At 36.0% G+C, this 18,306-nt stretch overlaps 3 protein-coding genes across 3 annotated transcripts; 1 reads left to right on the plus strand and 2 right to left on the minus strand.

The window, feature by feature from the left end:
* Nucleotides 1-544: 544 nt before the first annotated feature.
* On the minus strand, nt 545-2,072 carry Coa8 (Cytochrome c oxidase assembly factor 8). The gene is made up of 2 exons (XM_076113927.1): nt 1,678-2,072; nt 545-829 (listed from the first exon to the last, which is right to left on the minus strand). Exons 1-2 carry the CDS (start codon nt 1,960-1,962, stop codon nt 623-625), a joined length of 492 nt encoding a protein of 163 aa, XP_075970042.1. The 5' UTR covers nt 1,963-2,072; the 3' UTR covers nt 545-622.
* A 404-nt stretch (nt 2,073-2,476) lies between these two features.
* Nucleotides 2,477-4,035, plus strand: LOC142972148 (MICOS complex subunit MIC10-like). Its single transcript, XM_076112990.1, has 3 exons — nt 2,477-2,706; nt 3,011-3,193; nt 3,867-4,035. The coding sequence occupies exons 1-2, from the start codon at nt 2,622-2,624 to the stop codon at nt 3,157-3,159; spliced, it is 234 nt and encodes a 77-aa protein (XP_075969105.1). The 5' UTR covers nt 2,477-2,621; the 3' UTR covers nt 3,160-3,193; nt 3,867-4,035.
* Nucleotides 4,036-4,280: 245 nt separating this feature from the next.
* l(3)80Fg (dnaJ homolog subfamily C member 16 l(3)80Fg) lies at nt 4,281-17,735 on the minus strand. Its single transcript, XM_076112989.1, has 14 exons — nt 17,326-17,735; nt 16,556-16,732; nt 15,763-15,852; nt 15,156-15,436; nt 14,417-14,597; nt 13,820-14,021; nt 13,176-13,389; nt 12,516-12,781; nt 11,866-12,038; nt 11,347-11,487; nt 10,558-10,659; nt 10,061-10,262; nt 9,595-9,727; nt 4,281-9,088 (listed from the first exon to the last, which is right to left on the minus strand). The coding sequence occupies exons 1-14, from the start codon at nt 17,499-17,501 to the stop codon at nt 8,988-8,990; spliced, it is 2,439 nt and encodes an 812-aa protein (XP_075969104.1). The 5' UTR covers nt 17,502-17,735; the 3' UTR covers nt 4,281-8,987.
* Nucleotides 17,736-18,306: the final 571 nt, after the last annotated feature.

Consider the following 18,306-nt stretch of genomic DNA (forward strand, 5'->3'; position numbering starts at 1 on the left):
GCTTTTAAATCTTTTAAATCTTCGAGGAAATCAGTCAAAAACATTGTTCTATTATAAAAAAAATATCAACCGTGATATCGAATGTTTTTAGTACAACGCGTGTCAATAAATTAGTTTCGCGTATATACCAACAAAGCTGGATCGTTATCATAGTTCGATAACATTTAATTAAGATTTTTTACCTACTTTGTACATATTCCTGTAGGCATAACTTCAGCTAGGAGCATTATGTAATGTTAAAACCTGATAAATAACTTCAAATGTTATTCAAATTGTTGTAATGTTGTATGCTTGTTTAGTACTCTATACACCTACCGTCTATAAAATGACCAGAGACATTATGATTACTGATGATACTGAGCCAACATTTCTTTGCTTTTGTATCGACTTTTACAAACAACAGACACAATGAACAACAACCAGTCCCGAAATTGCTATCTGTGAATGAACCCACGACCTCCCGACACATTGGTAACGGCGTGGCGACCTTAACTACTGCGCCACAGGGGCAGTAAATTATTAAAGAATTTTAAATAAAATAGAATGCATTACAAATAATATTTTATTCATTAAAAATAAACATTTTTCATTAACAAACAATTACTCTAAATTGATATTGTGCCTATTTCTTTAATCTCAATAATTTTCTAACTTTCACCCTAATGGCTAAGCTGAGCAGTGCAAAGTTCTTTTTGTACCATTCCATGTTGTAATTTATGTGTAGTTTCCAGTTCTTGTCTAAGAATGCTTTGTAGAATACACTCATTTCATCTGCTGAAAGATTCTGCTTGTCTGCTGGTGTGTGTGTCTTTACATATTCTTCTCTTTCCTGAAATTTTATATGTTTATATTAATAATTTCCCATGAATTACTCCTGTGGTGTTATGGTTTTCAAACATAACTGTAACACTTTAACCAAAACATCCACTTGTGGATCACACAAATATTTGTGCTGTGTGGGAATCAACCTGCCGAATTCAATGGTAGTAGGAGAAAAGTGCCATTAATGATGTCAACAACCCTATTATTTTATTTAGAATATGAAAATGCAACATGGACCTAAAATTTATATACCACATGCCTAAAAGCTTCAACAAAATATAATTTTATCAAAATTATGTAACCTGTAGGTATTTTGGCTTTGATAATTTCAATTTAATACAGTAATTAATAAACAAAATGTGGTATCTAACTTCAAAATATGGCTTTTGACCTCAAAAATGAAGATATTTAATAGATAGGGAGGTGAAAAAGGCAAACATGTGTAGATACTGTGGGGTCAAACAAATGATATAAAAGGTCAAAATGTACTCAAATATTAGTGTTAAAGCAAATGGAAAATTTTTGCTAACTAACAATTAGTTACAAACTTATAGTGATAATGATGTTTGTTGGCAAGACCTAGACACAAATGTCACTGATCAGGAATGACTGATGTAAATAGATGGGGGTTATAAATGTAGTGGTTTGAAAAAGGCTGTTTAGGGATGATGATAGTCATACATATAAATCTAAATCGATCAATGAAATGACTAGAGTAATAATAAACGTTCAAGACTTTGTGAATGACAAAGTTTGAATATTTGAACAGTGTATACTAGTTGAAAAACTTAAGCTAATATTTTCAAAGATGATCTCAGTCTTAGTTTATCTACGTTAAGCTACAAGAAAGGTTACCTGGTAAAATCTGGAGTTGTGTTGTGCCCAAAATTTGTGATTCCATTCCTGAACTTCTGATCTCATTTGTCTATACCTTTTTTCTAATTGCGATTCATTTGGTGGTTCTTTAAATATTACAGTTCTTAGATTTGACACAGGATCTGGGGGTCCGACCATATCACTGCTGATTCTTTTTGGGTTTGGAGGTTGTATTGACTTCGTATCCTTCGTCGTACTCGTGTGCCTTGTCACCAGGTAGCATTGTCGATGTATGTTTAACTTATATATTCGGTTCGAAATCATGATTATTAGCGTTTAAATAAATAATATTACATTTTACGTCGAAGAATGTTACAATAATGTAGTCTATGATTACAATCACACACAAATGTTAACAGCGATCTGTCAAAGTCAGCTGTGGTGTATGCGATTTTTAAATACGAGACATTCCTTTTCACGAGTAGACTTGTAGAGTAGGTACCATTTTCTTTTTGCTAATACCACCGTCAGTACTTCTTCTAATAACTAAGATAAATAAAAACTGTTCCTGTTGTAACATTATTTAAATAAAAAAAATCCCTAAATTAAAGATATTATGTTAGACAAAGTGTTTTTTTACACTGTTAATACCATTGTGACAAATGTCAATACAGTTGGTATTGTTTTCGAAAGAAATCCATATTTTGCGTGAAAACTGTGTAACCAATCGAAAGTAAGATTACAAATTACTACAAGTAAGTCTAGAATACGATTGGTTCTTTTTTGCTATTCTACATGTTTTTAGCAGCAATTTTGTAAGAAGAACAGTTAACTCCTTGATGTCATGTCATTTTTTTCACTGCCGAATTATGTAAAAGCATCTAATATCAATTTTATTTATATTTAATTGTAAAACATCTACTGACCATTCGGCGTTCACAGAAACTTAATCAGAAGTTGTTCCGGACTAATATAACTACAAAATGGCCAAAGGAAAGGAAAAAAGCCCTGAAGAAATATACGCCGACAAGTTAGACATGTGTATCACTGACGGCATCGTAAAAACAGGTAAATATAATATTATGGCTGGAGAAATAGATAATAGAATCGTGAATGCAAGTGAAGATAACACTGACTTACGTTATGCAACAACAAAACCTTATATATCTTCGTCTAATAATTCATTAGTATGCAAAGTAACATTATAGCCTAATTTTTTCACTTGAATTTTGAGTGTCCGACTTATATTTTCAGCCTTGTACCTATATCAAATCCATTAAATACCGTTGAAATGAGTTGACTTACAACCTTAACTGCTAGTTCATAGAGTATGTATATTTTAATTTTTTACAAATTGTTATACTTTTTATAGGTAGTGGTGTCCTACTCGGCGCTCTTACTTCAGTGTTGTTCCTCGGGCGGCGGAGGTGGCCCGTCATAGCAGGAATGGGCATGGGCATAGGACTGGCCTACGCCAACTGCGAGTATGCATTAAACACTAAAAAAGACAATGCTCTATGAACATCAGTAATGTAGTAGAGTCTACAGTAATCAGGTAGGAATCATAATTAGATTATTAAATTTAGAGATAAGTTTTCAGGGTATTATTTTTTTAATTATATTGTTTTGATGGCTCAAGAAACAGTCCCAGACTTATATGAAATCCAGTAATTAACTAGCTACATTCACATAATACTAAGTTTGTCTTAGTTTCTGAAAGAGTGCATTACCAAACATATTATCTTGCATTGTATGTCAGGGGACCATTTCTTGCGCATACAATATTGTACTTAGTCATTGTAGCTTGAATAACATTTTCATTATTGTTTTGAAGTATTTTAAGAATTAGAAATACTTGAATATATTTAGTTAGGGTAGTTCTGTAAAGAAACAGTATATTATTTTGTATTTTATCATGTAGAAATAGTATAGAAAAATATTTGTTAGCATATTGAGTAGGTCTGAGAATCTGCCTACATCTATTTTTCATACCCCTAAGTAACACTTATGGCAAAACAATGTTTGCCGGGTCAGCTAATTTTATATATAGGTTCTGATATTATAGTACCAACTCATCAATTTCACTAATTTAACCAAGGAAATTAGAATCAAATATGTAATATTGCATATTTAATTCACTGACCAACCATAACTTAAAGAAAAGTCACAAGAAACTATAATATATCTTTTTGTGCAGTTATATTTAATGTTCTGTTTCTCTTTTCCAGTCTGACACTGTAAACAGTATGCAAGCCAATGAACATCAGGTGCCTGACTTGACAACTTTGCATTAACAACAGTAGACAATCATTGTTTTAGAAAATATCGTAATTTTGTTGTACAAATAATTATTTAATTATTATGTAATAAATACTGTTTATTTACCCTCTACACAAAGATTTTTAATTCACATCTACAAGTTTTCTAGTTACCTTTCATTACTCAGTTTGAATAACTTATCATACCCAATGTTTGTTAATCCTCAAACTTCCTCAAATCTGGCCAGGAGTTTTTGCAGGCAGAAAGCTGATACTAAGATAAACAGATCATCGGAAAACTATCCATCGAGACAAACTCACAGGTTATAAACTCATTAGCTCGTATTTTGTAAATCTTGGACCATCAAAAATAATACACAAAAATAAAGAACAATATTTAATAATTTATTGTACAAATCGATACTGGAATTAAGATAAAGGATAGATTTAGTGTATCTTAACAATAAAAATAATTTAAATACAATAATAATTATATTTTAGTATGAATAGACAAAAGCTTTACCAACAACCCATATACAGACACCCAACATGGTGGTAATTATACTATAAAACATGGCAACACAGGTTAAACAGCACATTTATACCATTTTATGGGGAACATTCAACAGTCGTGAGTTTAAATAATTAATAGCATGCGCAGATTAACATATTGAGTGGAATCAATGCACAAGTAACAGAGGCGTTAAATTGCTCGACCACGAGAAAGCGGCATCTAAGTTTTCAGTACACTATACATTGGGTACAGTCTATATTATTTTCTATTAGATACAGTGACTTCCTCGTAGTCAAGTTCTCCACAAACTCACTAATAAACATTAGACAAATACATGTTAACATCCACATAACGATACATTTCGTATCATTTATACAATTTGTCTTTTTATTCATAAAACATTTTCATTTTGTAAAAAATGCACTTTATTGTTCAACAAACACGCTGTCGTAGAAAAATCAAACAAATAAATAAATTGTCATGTTCGAAATAGATTAAATACTTTGAATATAATAATAAAAACATACAAAATATTCAGTTAAATAAACCAAAAAGGTTTTTGTACAGTCATAGTCACAACATTAGTAAACATATTTTTAGACTGGCAACATAATTTATTACATGGCAAGAAAAACGGACATCTCACTAACGATGAAGACATGTTTAAATACAATTATTTTATGACACCTTTATTTAAAAACTTGAGACACACAATATATCATTCCGATTTGAACACACGATTGTAAAACTTACAATATAATAAATAAATTACTATTTCTAGTCTCATGGCAGACGGTAAAGTGCATTTACAAGAAAACTAATGTATTACTATACTGCAAATGTATTGTAAAAATGGCTTATACCCAACAGAGAATCCCCTATGTATAACAATAATAATTATAAAGTCATGCATTTCAATAAGTTTCTAAAGTAATTAGTAAGTATCAAGAAATTTCTGCCTAGTCTTTTTGTGTGGTATTTTAAATGTAAGTCTAGCTATCTACCGTCTGCCGCAAGATAAGAACAGTACCTTAGAACATAATCATTCAAACATCTCCCGACCATGACTGCACAATGCACATACAAACTAACTATGGCAAATAACTACATTAAATTATCATAACATTTGGTAATACATTTGACTAGTAAATTGTTCAGGACAACCGATAATAGAGGAACAATAATATAAAAACAATGTTAATACTATATCAATACTAATCGAAGTCAGCGATTTGTCTAGCTATCCCGTGTATCGTTTGTAGACCAACTTTACAATACTACAATATATTAACATACTTTTACGTGTTGTGATGTTTTGTGTTAGGGAATTTATTTAATGTACAGTGGGACTTTCGCAGGTGACTATAATCAGAGTATACAAGACACGCGTTAAATTAATGTCGTCTGCAATGATTACAACTTCCTTTTGCCGCTTATAATCACCAGCGAAATCTTACTTCAACGGTTAAAAACTGCGTAGATATTTTACCATCCACGTCACTTTAAAACCAGACGTTTAAATATGTGCATTTCGTTTTCAATTTTGAAAAGATACGTAGAGAAGGAAATTAATGTATACGTGCACTTTGAATCACGTATACGTACTTTCTGCATCATGAAAAACACATATTGATTGACGGCTTGATTTTTTGTGTTTAAAATGATAACACATAACTCAATTTAAATAAAAAAAAATCTTTTGGCATAAATTTATAGCCTTACTAATGCAAGCTCGGATCAGTTGCATGTTTTGTCACTTTCACTCAAGCATGACACTATCTATGAGTAACTAGCTCGAACTAAGCTCACGCTATCAGTAAGGCAGTTAGCCGTTTCACAATTTTCTGTAGTATAATTGAATTGGTCTATCAAACGATCCCATACAATATAGTAAGTGTATAGATAAGCTCTCATGTTGCAGTACGTGGTACTCAGCGTTCACTAGCATCCGCTAGGCAGTATTACGAAGCAATCGAGGGACTAGGTAGAATGTATAAAGATTTATTCAAAGTTGCTGTTGTGTATTGTTATAGACATGAGGTGTTATTATAAACTTCTTTATAAGTGATTAAGTTTACGGATTATAAACTGCTTTTTAATAAAGTTAGGTGACATGTATGAAAGAGAAATTAGATCTGATTATTATTAGATTCTTTAATGAGATTCAACACTACAATCAAATAGTTTTAGCTGTGTCAGGTATTAGCGATGATTCTATCACTTTCCCTTAATGTCATGAGATTTTCGTTTTTTAAACAGTCTTCCAATTTGATTCAACCGTGACGGAAAGGAAAATTACCGAGTGAAATGTATATAAGAATTAGGCACTTTCAAGTATAGTATCAGTTTTTCAATACTAGGGATATGGAACCTTTTATTAAAGGTAATACTTGTGTTCGAATTATTATTAGTTCGAAACAATAGCTTCAAACATCTATAACATTACATAACAACGATTAACCAACTATGAGGTGCAGTGATGTAATACTGTCCTTGTATTCTATATACTAGTTATTGTGATACAGTGAGACAAACTGCTAATTTACAGCTAACATCATTTATTTATATAAAAGTGTGAATATTTATTTATATTTGTTTTTGAATTGAGACCAGTGTTGATGATGAGTTTAATTGTTCTTCGGTGTAGTGGTCAGACTGGTATCTGTTGTTTTAACGGCCTTTCTTTTTAAATATATTTTTTATTTGTAAGGTGTAATATTGTCCCACGGGCAGTGCAACCTGTGTAGAAAGGTCAAGTACCTTGATCGCAAATTAGTTATTCCATCATAAAAACCTTACAAGCCGAGGAAAGTACATTACACAGGAAGCCCGAATGTCTTTATGCGCAAGCACACAGTAACACTTTGCGTATATGAAGTCCCAAACTTGCACTTGGTCATCGTGGTGATGTTCGGAGAGGAGATTCTTGCCCAGCAGTAGGACAGTAATAGGTTAATTTTATGTTAATTGTTTATGAAGTTATTAATACACGCCGGTCTCAATTCAAACAACACGTGTACTACAATTTAGCTAACATCTGTCGCAGACAGTCAGTCCGCCTACTTACTCGATAGGCACTCAATATTTGGCCTACAGTTCTGTACACATTCCCATTGAATATAACTAATGTATCTTTATTCAGTCGAAGTAAGAAACAAAACAACCAAACGAGTGCAATAATATCAGCAATTCAATAATGACTAATACAAAAAATAAGGGATTTACGGATTCCCAACCACATATGTCATAATGCTTAAGTTTTTTTTTACTTTAAATTCAGCTTGCGACCAGATGCTTGATCGTGTTTTTATAAGCAAATTATTGGTTATATCAATGTTGTCATTATCGATGGAAATGTGTCCAGAACTAAATAATCAGACGTATAAACGATTCGATTCGTTTCACATAACATCCACAACGAAACATAATAATAATATAGAAAGGCAAAAAGTTCCCAGTAACTATCACACTTATATTATCTATGGTCGAAACGGCAATAACCGGGCAGTATATTTTCTTAACAACGAACTTCAAATGATTAAATAAAATAAATGTTTATGCTCATTATATAGAGCGGTGGCGTGACTGGGTTTTTATGAAAAAGTAAACTTTATTTTTTCAAATTCAAGGGCGTAGGATTAAACGAATAAAAGATGAGTATTTCCAATGTCAAGGTTTTTCTAAATGTAGAATATTTTTTTAGGAAATAAACTCAATTAATTATTAACAGTAACCTAATTTTCCTCTCAATCAGAATAACTTTCTTGACGTCATAAAAAATGGCTACAATAATTATTTATTAATTCTAGCACTTTACAAAAACCGTGCATTGTCGCTTAAAAAGCGCAAACAAGTGTTCAAAGACAAGGGTCTCACAATTTAAATTGAGCCGTCGCTTACGACGAACACGAGCGGTAAGCGAAGCTTCAAGTCACTTTGTCAATACGTAACAACGTGGGTCAAACATAACAATACAAGTAGGTATATTTTCACATCGAGTATATATTTGACATGTATTTTCTTTGATTACATACACTCGGGGTGACACTTCAAAAAACTTTGCTTACCAATCGCTAGCGACGTGTAAGCGACCATTTTCGATAAGTGAACTTTAGTAAAGGATAGGCATTACTATAGCTATGCAACGAAACTAGAACATTACCGTGAGTTTCTTGCTAGCTTTTCTCACAAGCCGTTGCCCTCTTTCCGAGCTAGTGGTGGATTCAGTAATTATAATAACGACTATCATAAGTGTCAAAATTTGACCTAAATTAATAATGATTTCATTTAGATTTTACATGTATAATTTGACCTAAATGAATAAATGATTTGATATAAATTTTACACCTATATCAACGTCAGTTATTATGAAGGTTAACGAAGATTTTTGTTCGTAAAACTGAACAGAATAGAGAAAGGTTTGTTCATAAGACTTGTTTATATTATTATATTAGTAGTGACGTCACGCCTCAGTCACGCCACCTAGTGTCAGAGCGGTATCAACGGTACATACGGTATATACGGTAATAACGGTGTAAACCAAAGGAGTGTGGTGCTCAATAGCGAGCGGTGACGGCTCACTTGGTAGTCATGTCGGGCCAGTAGTTGATGTAGTAGCGGTGCGTCGAGCCCTCGAACAAACGGTCCAACCAGTTCTCCAAACCGTCTAGAAGATTCTCTATGGAAGAAAAATTAACGTAGATACTTTTATTTACGTGACTAAAGCAAAGGAAGTTTAATAAGGAAGGATCATATCAAGTAGCATTCTATGGGAAGGAGGCGTGATTTTATTTATGTATGTATGCTTTAATTTTTTTCTTATCCTTTCGCCACGTTTCCCAGTCTAGTTAGGTATTGTTACTTTTTATGGAGACTATTTCTACCAAACTCCAGATCTTATCTATCTCCAGTTTTTATAAGAAAAACGGAGTAATATTCTAGTCTTTAAATACAAACAAGAATTATATTTCAATATCGCAATAGTAGTACACCTCCCTTGAAGAATAAGAGAAGTTCAATATGTTTTGGGACATAATATTACGATGACTGCCAAAAACTAGGCTGCTAAGAATTTTACACGTGTGATACAAATATATTACAAATAGAATATTCGAGAGCTTATTGATGGACGATAGACCTCGAATCAGTTAAATTAATAGTTAAGTAATTAAGTGTTAAGGTTACCTTGCATAAGTACAGGTGGGTCGGGCGAGTCTTCGCCGGAGGAGGAGTCGGGCTCGGTGTGGAAGCCGATGAACGCGCCCGCCTCCGGGTCCATGCCGCTCTCGCCCAGCGACCGCGTCATGCGACTCATGCGCTGCCACAAACAACAACAACATTTAAATAAAAATAAAAGTTAAATATATTATGTTCTATACTGAAGTTATATTTCCTTGTTAGCGTATACGTGCGCGTGTGTATACGCTTGGACGTGATACTATGACATCCTTTAACTTTAAAACACATTCACCAATTTAAAAAAAATATTATTTTTGATATCTAAAACCGTAAGCAAAATTGTTAAAAGATTTTTCTAATACAACACTGAAATAACAAGTTTACACGACACTTTTATTTATTACACTTATGCTACACTTGCAGTGAGTTTTGGGGGAACTTGTGTTGATCAAAGTGTTTGTGGTGTGTGTACCTTGTGCGGTTTGGTGCACTCGGGGTGCTTGGCGTGGTAGATGCAGAAGTACTTGCGGTGCGGGTTGAGCGCCAGCACCGTGCCCACGCAGTTCCTGGCGTTGAGGCGCAGCTCGCCGCCGCCCAGCGACAGCTGCAGCACGCGCCGGAACCACACGATGTTGCGCTCCACGCACAGGTACGCGAACAGCAGCGTCTTGTTCCTGGCACACGATGCCAACGTTTATAAAGATATAGATGTCGCCACTTAGGCGCTCGATCAGAACAGAAAAATAAGCAAAAAAAATGTTGTTTGGATGACTGAGTACTATCCTATAAACGCAGAAGTGAATCAGACCCCTCCAGAAGTATAATTTTAGGATACTCATCATGTAATGTCATCATTCTATCTTCAGACATCACTACTCATTAAAGTCTCCAGTTCTCTAAACTTGCTAAAACGCTCTACAATCAGTAATTGAAAATGGTCAGTCTCAAAGAAAAGATTCTTGAACTTACTTGCGATAAGGCCACACAATTTTATGGAACTTAGACAGCAACTGCACACGACTCTGCATATCAACCAGTAGTACGATCGTACGGCATCCGGGCTTCAGCAGTCTGCGGATGCACATGTGACACTTGTTACGGAGTTAGGAGTAAATAATATACACTTTACATGTTTTACACAGATTTTATAAGAAACTAGCTGACCCGCGCAACTTCGCTTGCGTCACATAAGAGAATCATAATTTTCCCCGTGTTTGTAACATTTTTCAGTGGTACTCCTATTGGTCGTAGCGTGATGATATATACTATATATCTATATATTATATAGACTATAGCCTTTCTCAATAAATGGGCTATCTAACACTGAAAGAATTTTTAAAATCGGACAAGTAGTTCCCAAGATTATCTCGTTCAAACAAACAAACTCTTCAGCTTTATAATATTAGTATAGATGTCATAAAATAATGCAACGGATATGACTCAAACGGTAATGGCGGTTTACGGCGAGTCACCGCTGGGGACGCGGCGACGAGCGCTCTGATTGGTCGTTTGGCGCGGCACGCTCCAAATTTGAAATGATTAGAATGCGCGCGCTACAAATTCTATTAAATACTTTAGAAAAACTTCAAAAATAAAGTAATTAAAGCTGAGAAAACTAAAATAAAACTGTTGGATTTTCCTAATTTTAAACAAATCTTAAAAAAAATAAAATTAATCGAATAAAATGTTAAAACACTCCGTAAACACTTGAATGTAATTAAAATCCCTCAAAACAGTATTTAAAATAAGTGCACTCACCTAACAAGTCCATTATACTTCTCAGCTCTCAGTTCATGTAGTCGCAGCTCCGACTGTAGTTCATTGTTATTCTTCTTCCCGTTGCCGTTCTGCTTCCTTCTCTCTTCTTTCTGACGCTGCACCGACTCTTCTTCTACACGACTGTAGAAAGAAAACGAGTTATTAACTAAGTGAACTAACTAACTAGTTAAACGAGTGATACTGATTAGGGTTGTTGCGGATGCCGATTTATAGTTGGTTAGTTTTTATTCAAAACCTACGTAGATGTGAATGTCTGAATCAATGCGGATGTTCCGCGTTTGCGGATATGAATGCGAATATTCGCAACACCCCTAGTACTTATACAAATGAATTGGATAAAAGGGTCTCGAGGCCAACTCTCACTTGTCACAATGTCACTTGTAGCAGGGACAGATAAGACAGTAATGCATTTTTTCATTTTTAGGAATAACTTTATAATGGTGCATTGACCGTAAGGTACTTAAACGCCCAGTAGCTATAGTACTAAGGAACACTTACATGAGGTATGCCATGAGGTACCCAGCAGCGAGCACAAGCGCTACTGTAGCGAGCACGGACACGGCTGACAGTGCCCGCTGTGTGCGGAGCGCGGCAGCAGCGCGCTCGCCCCACTCGCACACCTTCAGTACGGCGCGCCACACCGCGCCCATCGCCGCCTCGTCCAGCAACTCCTGGTGATAACAGCTAATATGAGTATTGTAGGAGAGCGCCGGTTGATTGATCGACCGATCAATCGGCGTAAACGTGTACAGATTGGGCTCTTTGAGCTGACAGTCAATGCTGTAAAATCGATCGCCACGCATCGACGGTTGAGTGTCCACACGTCGCATTGTATGCGCTTTCCCCTTCACATGCAGTAGCGCTTTACAGTGGATGTGCGAGACGTCATTAGCCGACTATGGTCGCACATACAGCATACTCTGAGCGACTAGTCACGTCTTCGCACGCGTAAGTAGCCGAGCGAATACTACCGGACGCGACTACAACCAAGCGACGCCGTGCTGGACGGCCGATCTACAGCCGGCTCAAACTATGATTTGTAGTATCGTATAGTCCTAATTTCCTTTAGCATAGTGTGAAATTTGGTCCTAAGCATCACATGGAAATATTTCCAAAATTTTACGTCACATTACAATTGTTTACAGTACCTGCACATGAGCTTCATACGCCATCACTTCAGTCGGCTTCAGTAACCTCTTAATCAGTTGATCGAGCGCTCGTTTAGTCTCATTGAGTCTCTCGTGGTACTTGAGCAGCTCGTCGCGCAGCGCGGGGTCGGCGGGCACGTTGTCCAGCGTGCAGTGCGCGTGCGAGCACGTGGGCCACGTCTCGTTCAGCCACTCGTACTGGATGCGGGTCGCTTCACGACGCCAGATTATTACGATGCGGTGCTCCATTTGGGATATGTCGCTGCCTGTGGAAGAATTCATGTGTTTTAGAGCGTGTTATAATTTGATAAACTTAAAGGTTGGTTGGTTATTAAGTCGGTATTAATTCCTTTTTGCGTGTAACTAATTGATTCTTTAGTTAGGATTAGCTTTTCTACATCAGCTTATGGCTGCTTTTTTGTACGACATCAATACAAAGACCTGCTTAAGTTTTATGTTTTTTAATGTATAGAAAATTTTAATTCAAATATTGTAGTGGGCACATAGGCATAAGGTTAACTATCGTGCATAAAGTGAAGATTGTAGTCAGAGATTTGTTTTTATTTTATATGTTATTGACAAAATAATGTCTATAGGGAGGGTCACGATAGACTAACAGACACACAAATATAACATAATATATAACAGCACAGTACTGACCGGATCCGTTAGCGAGCGCGTGTATGAAGTCGGGTTGTTTGTGCGCGTACACGTACGCGTAGTGCAGGCGCTCGGGCGGCGCGCGCGCCAGCTGTCGCAGGGCTCGCCGGGCCGCCGCGCCCGCCTGCCCCGCGCCGCCGCCCATGACCAGCACGCAGCACAGCCGCCGCCGCGCCGCGCGCCACTCCACCGGACACACGCTCTCCAGCACGCTCTAAGCAAACATACGATACTGTTAACAAATATAGAAAAGGACTTCAATCGTATACTAATTGGCTTCGCTAATATTTATTTGGCAATGAACAATTGGCTGTCTAATATGCTGCTTTAAATCCATAATGACTGTTTTATGTTAACATAATTTTTTTTGCTCGAATTGCGGGGGCACTGCTGTGCCCCCAGATACAACTGCTACGGGCTAACAGAAATACGAGACTGCTTCAAACATACAAGAAAAACTGCACAACCAAATCGAAAACAAAGTATGTTCTATATTGTCTGAGTTACTAAGACTTCATATATACGATAAAAGCGTGCACATACACGCATCGCACGTAACAGACACATTCAATCAACGTCTACCATAAATTTGCGAACAGCGCCATCTAACGCCTAACCAAGTACCAACTAATAAAAAATCATACCTGTGACGAGAGCCTGGGCAGTGTTAACATCTGGTTAGTATCGATGAGCTGGTGTAATGTCTGCGTGGGTATCTCGGTGGTGCTCACGGTGGCGGCGGGCTCGGCGCTGTCCTCCTTCAGCAGCACCATGGTGTCCGTGTGCCGCTGTACTTTGTAGCGGAGCGTCACGTTGCGCGTGTCGGCTGAGCGCATGTCCACGAAACTGACACACGAAATAAAATTTATTAATTGATAAAAGGTGTTGAGCTTTTTCTCTACTTATTATAGTGGTGATTGTTAGAGTAATTTAATTGTTTAATGTATTGTAAAGCCTTACAGAGATAACATTTTATAATTAATGAGACAGCCCTTGACCGAAACACTCTTCTATTAGCAAAACGACTGCCACAGTAAGAATTAGACTTGGGCCTCAAAGACTTTTACAAACAAATAACCAATGGACACTAAGTTCCAGAAGCAACTATTTGCTCCTTGTGGAAATCTAAACAATAACAGCATAGTGAGCCCTCAAATAAGTCATTAACATCATCAAACCTTTAAATTAAATATCAACTATTAAAGTGAAAAATATTTATTAAATTTAAAACCCGAACTCACCCAAAAGCAACTCTATCTCTATAATGGAATGCAGTGATGAGGTATCTGAGGCGTATGTTCTGGCGCTCCTCGAAGATCAGCGCCTTCACCTTGTTGTCCTCGAAGTCCGACACGAACCCGTCCACGTTGCTGTCCGTTATCGTCTTCACCAGCTTGTACGGGAACCTCCATCTTACGAACTCTGTAGACAAGAAAATTCATTCATCAATTTATCATATGACTAGTGGTCAAACTAGTGTCAAAATTGTTCAAGCTGTCCAATGGCCTTTGACATGGCTTGAAGACTATTAGTCACTGGTTAGTAACCGGTTACGGCCATCCATCTATAGAATGTCCGCGTTGTTGAACCCACTGTTCGGTCACCGGCCGATGAACACAACTTGCAACTTGCTATGAGGGCGATTTTAAGTTAGACAAGAGAATAAGGACTATTATAACTTTGGCAAAGATTACTTAAACAATTTTGTGTTATATAAGTAGTTTACTAAAAAAATGTATTTAGTTGGACTTTGAAAAGTATGCATTAAATAACAATAAGTCAGATAATGTTGTTGTCAGTTAAGATAGTAGTAATTAAGCTAAGTCAATGACCTTTACATGATAAACACTACTCGTAAAACATGTGGAAACGCATCACGACAATGAGCTTTCTCTGTGAAATGAGACATTGATACACCTTTTGGATCTTATCAATCACATTGAACTTAGTATCAATATAACATAGATTTTTTTCACTCACCTAAAATCTTCGGTAAGCTAGACAAAGCCTCTTTATAAATATACACATGTTTGTCCAACACCAGCGTGAGACAAGGCACGCCGTGTACTCCCACTCGCCTCGCGAGACTGGCCTCGTGTCCAGCGTGCACGGTTGCCATGGTAACGCCGAGCGGCTGCAGGGCCTCCACCAGCCGCCGCCATGATGCCGCCGAGCGCACACAGTCGAAACACCAGTCAGTGTAGAATAACACTATAGCGGGCGTGTGCACGCTTTTCTCGAATATGTTGTTTTCGAAGTGGCTGGAATTAATATTTTGAGTTAGAGATCAATAAAGAAGGCCTAGTTAAAAGTTTACAGACACAGACTGTATTTCTAATAAGAAGGTGACACATTTAGATACAAGGCGCCACACCTATCCTACAATAATATATTTGATTGAATTGGCATCATGAAACCAGCGCGATTTCTCAGGATTATTTCTAGCCTATCACAGTAACGCCGCGGCTCACGCGACAGAGTATTTTACATATGTGGGTATTTTACATAATATCATTTTGGTTTGCTAATTTAAGTTCAAATTATATTTAACAACTAGATAGGTATTTTTTTATACAATATAACTCACCGAGTAGTAACAGAAAGTTTATGAAACAATGTTATATCTTGGTCCTGGGTTCGGAAATGTGTTCCAAAGAACTCCTCAAATGGGTCGTTACTGAAAAAAAACACAAAATAATTACGACAAATTAAATTAAACCTATTTAAAAAGCAATGTGGCATTCAACATTCGTAAAATGTTTTTGGAAACACTTTTCCCTAAAACAAGCTACCTATATGAGTCAGATGGTATTGCAAAGCTTTCAGGATTGCACTGAGCAACACATTGTTAACTGTTTACTGAGTGCTCTGAATCAGTGGCTTGTATAAATAAACCTGGGTGTTAAAACATCTGGGAAAATTTATATGTTTCTTTGGTACAGCAAAATATTGTCTGAATAAGTGTGAATACTTAAGTATATTTCCTAAGGCATGGCCTTTAAAAAACCATCAAATTAAATGTAGAAGTTTTTGTAAATAAATAGTTGAATGTATTTAAAAACATATTTTCCAGATTTTTAAAGTCATGTGCATTTTGAATTTACAAATATATTACGAATCTATGACTTAAACTGCTGTTGTTTTTGCATAGTAGTGTTATTGTAAATACCGCATGTTTCTGGTCAGTGATCTGATTGAAAACCATTTGTGTATCAACATAGGTGTAGAAATTGTACAAGCAATCCCAACCAGTCTGCTGAAAATGCTAATTTACATAGTTCCTACTTATTTAGCAGCTACATGAATATGATTTCAAAAACAAACACATAGTTTTAATAATGATATTCTTATAATATCAAAGTAATTCATGTCTTACATACCTAAATCTGGCATACTGGCTGTAATCATGCCTAGGTTTGTACAGGTGGTCGTCTTCGTTCGTAATGCCATACAAGTCATATGCCTGCCGCCTGTCCGTGTCAGACAACAGCTCATAAGCTTGCTTGATCTCAACAAAACGGGTCTCTGCGTTTGGATCTTCATTCTTGTCTGGATGCCTGAAAAATATATGGTAAATTGAACTCTTGCAGTATGGTTATGTCTTTAGAAACATAGAATTAGTGTATCTCCATACAAAGATTTAGAAAATGAATGGATTCTATGGCAGTGTTATAAAAAAGGTAGACGTTAAGAACAGCTTAAAAGACTTTCATTGAGAAACCTTTTCTGAAAGTCAACCTAAATAAATACTAATGCAACTACAAATCATTTTATAAAATTATTCTACCCTATTATCATAATTATTTGTCATTTTAATTCAAAAGTTATTCTTAGTGAAACCTTTTTTATAGACAGATTGATGTTGTCTTTAGCTACACTAAACTGATAGTAATTTGGTTAAAAATCAATACACTATTGAATCTAATGAGCTGTTAGTAAGCTCATCATCACCCTGGCCGTCTGCCAGACTCTTTATCTATTGTTACTTTTAATTTTAAGGGAAAAATCGAAGCTCTAAGGCACATTCCAGTCAAAGACTAAACAGTAAATAAATAATCACATTTTTCTGTTACAATGTCACTTCTAACAGATTTTCTTTACAATTCACGTTAGCCATGAGTGAATGTGTGTTTTATTACCGAGAACTTACCATTCTTTAGCTAACTGTCGGTAAGCTTTGCGTATTTCTGGAAGGCTAGCCCTGCGGTGTATCCCAAGAATCTTGTATGGATCACCGATTTTCTGCGCGAGGGCCAACGAGCACAGCGCGAGCACCACCACCGCCCACAGCCACAGCCCTCTCCAACCCTTGCATTTCCATTGCATATTACCAAACAGTTTATATATCAACCCTTTTGATTAAAACCTCTGTACTCCTCAAGATCACTCTCATAGCAAAATCCTGCACTCGGCGACGGAACACATGACTGATGTATGCGAATTCAACACGGAAAACTCAAAAACTGTTATCAGTCATTTGTCTTAAAATAGAACGGCTGAAAATTCGTGAAATTCTAAAATCTCACAAAAATTACAAAATGTCAATTGGGCCAAACCATAGTCAAGTTGGTTGTTTTTCTGCGCAAATAGCAAAGACAACTTCTTAATAACTACCCATCAAATCAATAAATCGCTACTATTGAATAAATATTTTTATTGTTTCTTAAGAATAAAAATAAATGTAAACGACACAAAGAACGCAAATAAATTGAACAAATACTGTTGTAAAAGTTTTAATTCAATATTTTTATGATATAAACTACTTTCGTTTTTGATTGTGGTACCTAATTTAAAGTTGAATGTCAGTTGTCATTATTATGCCAGACCTTGTCAGACTAATGTCAAATTAAATAGGGATGGTCTGTGCACATTTAAAATATCGACAATTTTTAAGTAATTAAATCTTAAAGGGTATCAAATTATTAAGGATATGCAATTGAAGCTTGCTGTTATATCTGATTCAGGGACTACCAACATATTTCGACATTACGATCGAGTGAAGGTGATTCACGACTCAAGATAGATACTACATGCAAACTTCAAGTCCTTTGGAATGTGTGGCCTGCTTGAATCACACGTTGATCTAGTCTTATAATAATAACAAAAAATCGATACACTTACACCAAAAGTA

This window comes from Anticarsia gemmatalis, chromosome 4 (genome assembly GCF_050436995.1).
Source record: "Anticarsia gemmatalis isolate Benzon Research Colony breed Stoneville strain chromosome 4, ilAntGemm2 primary, whole genome shotgun sequence".
NCBI lineage: Eukaryota > Metazoa > Arthropoda > Insecta > Lepidoptera > Erebidae > Anticarsia > Anticarsia gemmatalis.

Bases quoted from the DNA above. Each gene is read 5' to 3' on its own strand.
- Coa8 (XM_076113927.1), bottom strand. From the start codon at position 1,962: ATGATTTCGAACCGAATATATAAGTTAAACATACATCGACAATGCTAC. The intron at 830-1,677 runs GTAACCTTTCTT...ATAAAATTTCAG, and splicing joins ACAACTCCAGATTTTACCAG to GAAAGAGAAGAATATGTAAA.
- LOC142972148 (XM_076112990.1), top strand. From the start codon at position 2,622: ATGGCCAAAGGAAAGGAAAAAAGCCCTGAAGAAATATACGCCGACAAG. The intron at 2,707-3,010 runs GTAAATATAATA...TACTTTTTATAG, and splicing joins TGACGGCATCGTAAAAACAG to GTAGTGGTGTCCTACTCGGC.